The 2,343-nt window shown below is 43.3% G+C and overlaps 1 protein-coding gene across 1 annotated transcript; it reads left to right on the plus strand.

Moving 5' to 3' along the window:
- Window positions 1-1,037: 1,037 nt before the first annotated feature.
- Window positions 1,038-1,997, plus strand: LOC124234500 (olfactory receptor 6N2-like). Its single transcript, XM_046651849.1, has one exon. It carries the CDS (start codon window positions 1,038-1,040, stop codon window positions 1,995-1,997), a length of 960 nt encoding a protein of 319 aa, XP_046507805.1.
- Window positions 1,998-2,343: the final 346 nt, after the last annotated feature.

A 2,343-nucleotide genomic window follows, 5' to 3' on the forward strand; every position in this document is an offset into this window, starting at 1 on the left:
CTTTTCTTTACAACGTGTCAAAACAATTTCTCATATTTTTAACGTATAGTGTATTAAACTTACTCCTAATGATCAATACATTTAATATTTTCATTTTAGAGATACTTCAAAGGAAGAACGTGCGAGAATTGGAAATTTATATAAAACTCAAGTCTTGATCATCATCTTCATCTGTCTCAATGTTAACTTTATGCAAGCCTGACTATCTTCTGAGACTTGCTTTTCTGATAAGTCTGGGTTTATAGATCCTAATCCATAACAAAATTCCCTCCTGGATATCCAAGCCTGAATTCACTTTTCACTAAAATGTATTCCTCTCCTTACCCTCCATTGAGCAAGATCTCTCCTACTCTGCCGTTGATAACTCAGAATCAAGAAGTCTCCATGAAGTGTCTCTATCCAATCCTGTGTTAAAACCTGTACAAAGGGAAACACACTCACTCTACCTCCACCTTCTGAGATCTAATGGCATAAGACAGAGCCACTGACTCAGCATCCTGTGTCCAGAACAGACGGATAGAAGAACAGTAGGACTCCATATCTTCTGCAAGCAGAAGGTTACAGAATCTTAGGAACAGAGAGCTCAGGGTAAACACTAAACAATCCTTAGAGATATTAGGTTAAATAAAATAAAATTGCTGGATTTGAGGTAAAAAAAAATCATCATCAATAATATCTGGTTCAACTTATACTTGGGGACAGGTTGTGCCATATGTTCATACTAGTTACAGCCACTGAAGCTAAGTCCTCTCTTCTAATCAATCTAAAAAGAATTCCTGGGAAATGTGGCATTTCAGGACAAATTTCAATGACAGGAGTAGGAGAATCTTGAATATTCAGTATCCTACTTTTTTAAACGTAGAGACTCTCTGCTTTGAGAAGCTGAGAGGCAGAGAAATAGTGAATTAAAAGGAATACCGAAAGTGTGTGCAAGTCCAATTGATGGGTAAAGCTGGTGAGGAAATGACATAACTGAGGACATCTCAAGATCCTCATATATCCCGCTCCTCTTCTTGCCCAGTGGACCTACAGGCTGAATGGAGAGAGCCAACCGCACGTTGGTCACTGAATTTGTCTTCCTGAGATTTTCTGACTCCGCTCATCTCCAGCTGCTCTTCTTCTGCCTCTTCCTCATGATCTATTTCTTATCCCTGGTGGGCAATGCACTCATTGTGCTCATTGTGGCCCTGGATGGCCGTCTCCACACTCCCATGTACTTCTTCATCTGCAATCTCTCCTTGATAGAGCTGTGGTACACCACAGTCACTGTGCCCAAAATGCTGGCCAATTTTCTTTGTCCCCAAGGAGTCATCTCAGTTCCCAGCTGCATTGCCCAGTACTACTTCTTCTTCTCTTTGGCTGGCACTGAGCTCTTCATCCTCACCACCATGGCCTTTGACCGCTATGCTGCCATCTGCCGACCACTCCACTATCCACTGTTACTCAGCCCCCAAACTTGTAGTACCCTGGCTGGGATCTGCTGGTCTGTAGGGTTCCTCTGCCCCATGTTCCCTTCATTCCTCCTTGCACAAATCTCCTTCTGCACCCCCAACCAGATCAATCACTTCTTCTGTGATGCTGATCAGATTTTCCGCCTTTCCTGCACAGATACATATGCCATCCAAGTGGTGGGCTATGCTCTTAGCACTGTCGTTATTCTAGGAGCCTTGGTCTTTACCATGGCCTCCTATGCCCAAATCATGGTCACTATTTTAGCCATGGCCTCTGCTACTGCCAGACGCAAGGCCTTTTCCACATGCACGGCCCACCTTTCTGTGGTCACTATCTACTTTGGAACTCTCATCTTCATGTATGTCCGCCCAGCAGTAAAATATGAGTCAAACATCAACAAGATTGTGGCCATCTTCTACTCAGTGATCACCCCACTTCTCAATCCTCTCATCTATACACTCCGCAACAAGGATGTCAAGGATGCTCTGAAGGTGTTGGTATCCCGGATCCAAAGGATCTGCCACTCAAGCAGGGAGTCTCAGTGATGGTGCCACATGAGAATCCAGAGAAAGGACAGCCGGTGGAATATCCAAATAGAGAAGAATCCCTAACCATTGCCTTCACCTGTGCGATGTAGCTTTTTAAATCATTAAATTCATATATTTGGTTTGTTGAGTTACCTGTGGCACATTTTAAGTAAAAGAGTTGATTCTCTTGTCACCTAGTATGTCCCACTGCCTGTTCCTTCAATTATTCAGCTTCTCCAGAGGAAGGATAATCTCATGCTAATATTAGTGCAGGGAAATGGCACAGACTTTGTAGTCCCTGCATGTGGATTGGAAATCCAGCTGTCTTGCTTGCTAGCATCAGTTAGGTAAGGCAATGAGAGCT

The sequence above is a fragment of the Equus quagga genome, unplaced genomic scaffold, assembly GCF_021613505.1.
Source record: "Equus quagga isolate Etosha38 unplaced genomic scaffold, UCLA_HA_Equagga_1.0 82402_RagTag, whole genome shotgun sequence".
NCBI classification, from domain to species: domain Eukaryota; kingdom Metazoa; phylum Chordata; class Mammalia; order Perissodactyla; family Equidae; genus Equus; species Equus quagga.

Bases quoted from the DNA above. Each gene is read 5' to 3' on its own strand.
- LOC124234500 (XM_046651849.1), top strand. From the start codon at position 1,038: ATGGAGAGAGCCAACCGCACGTTGGTCACTGAATTTGTCTTCCTGAGA.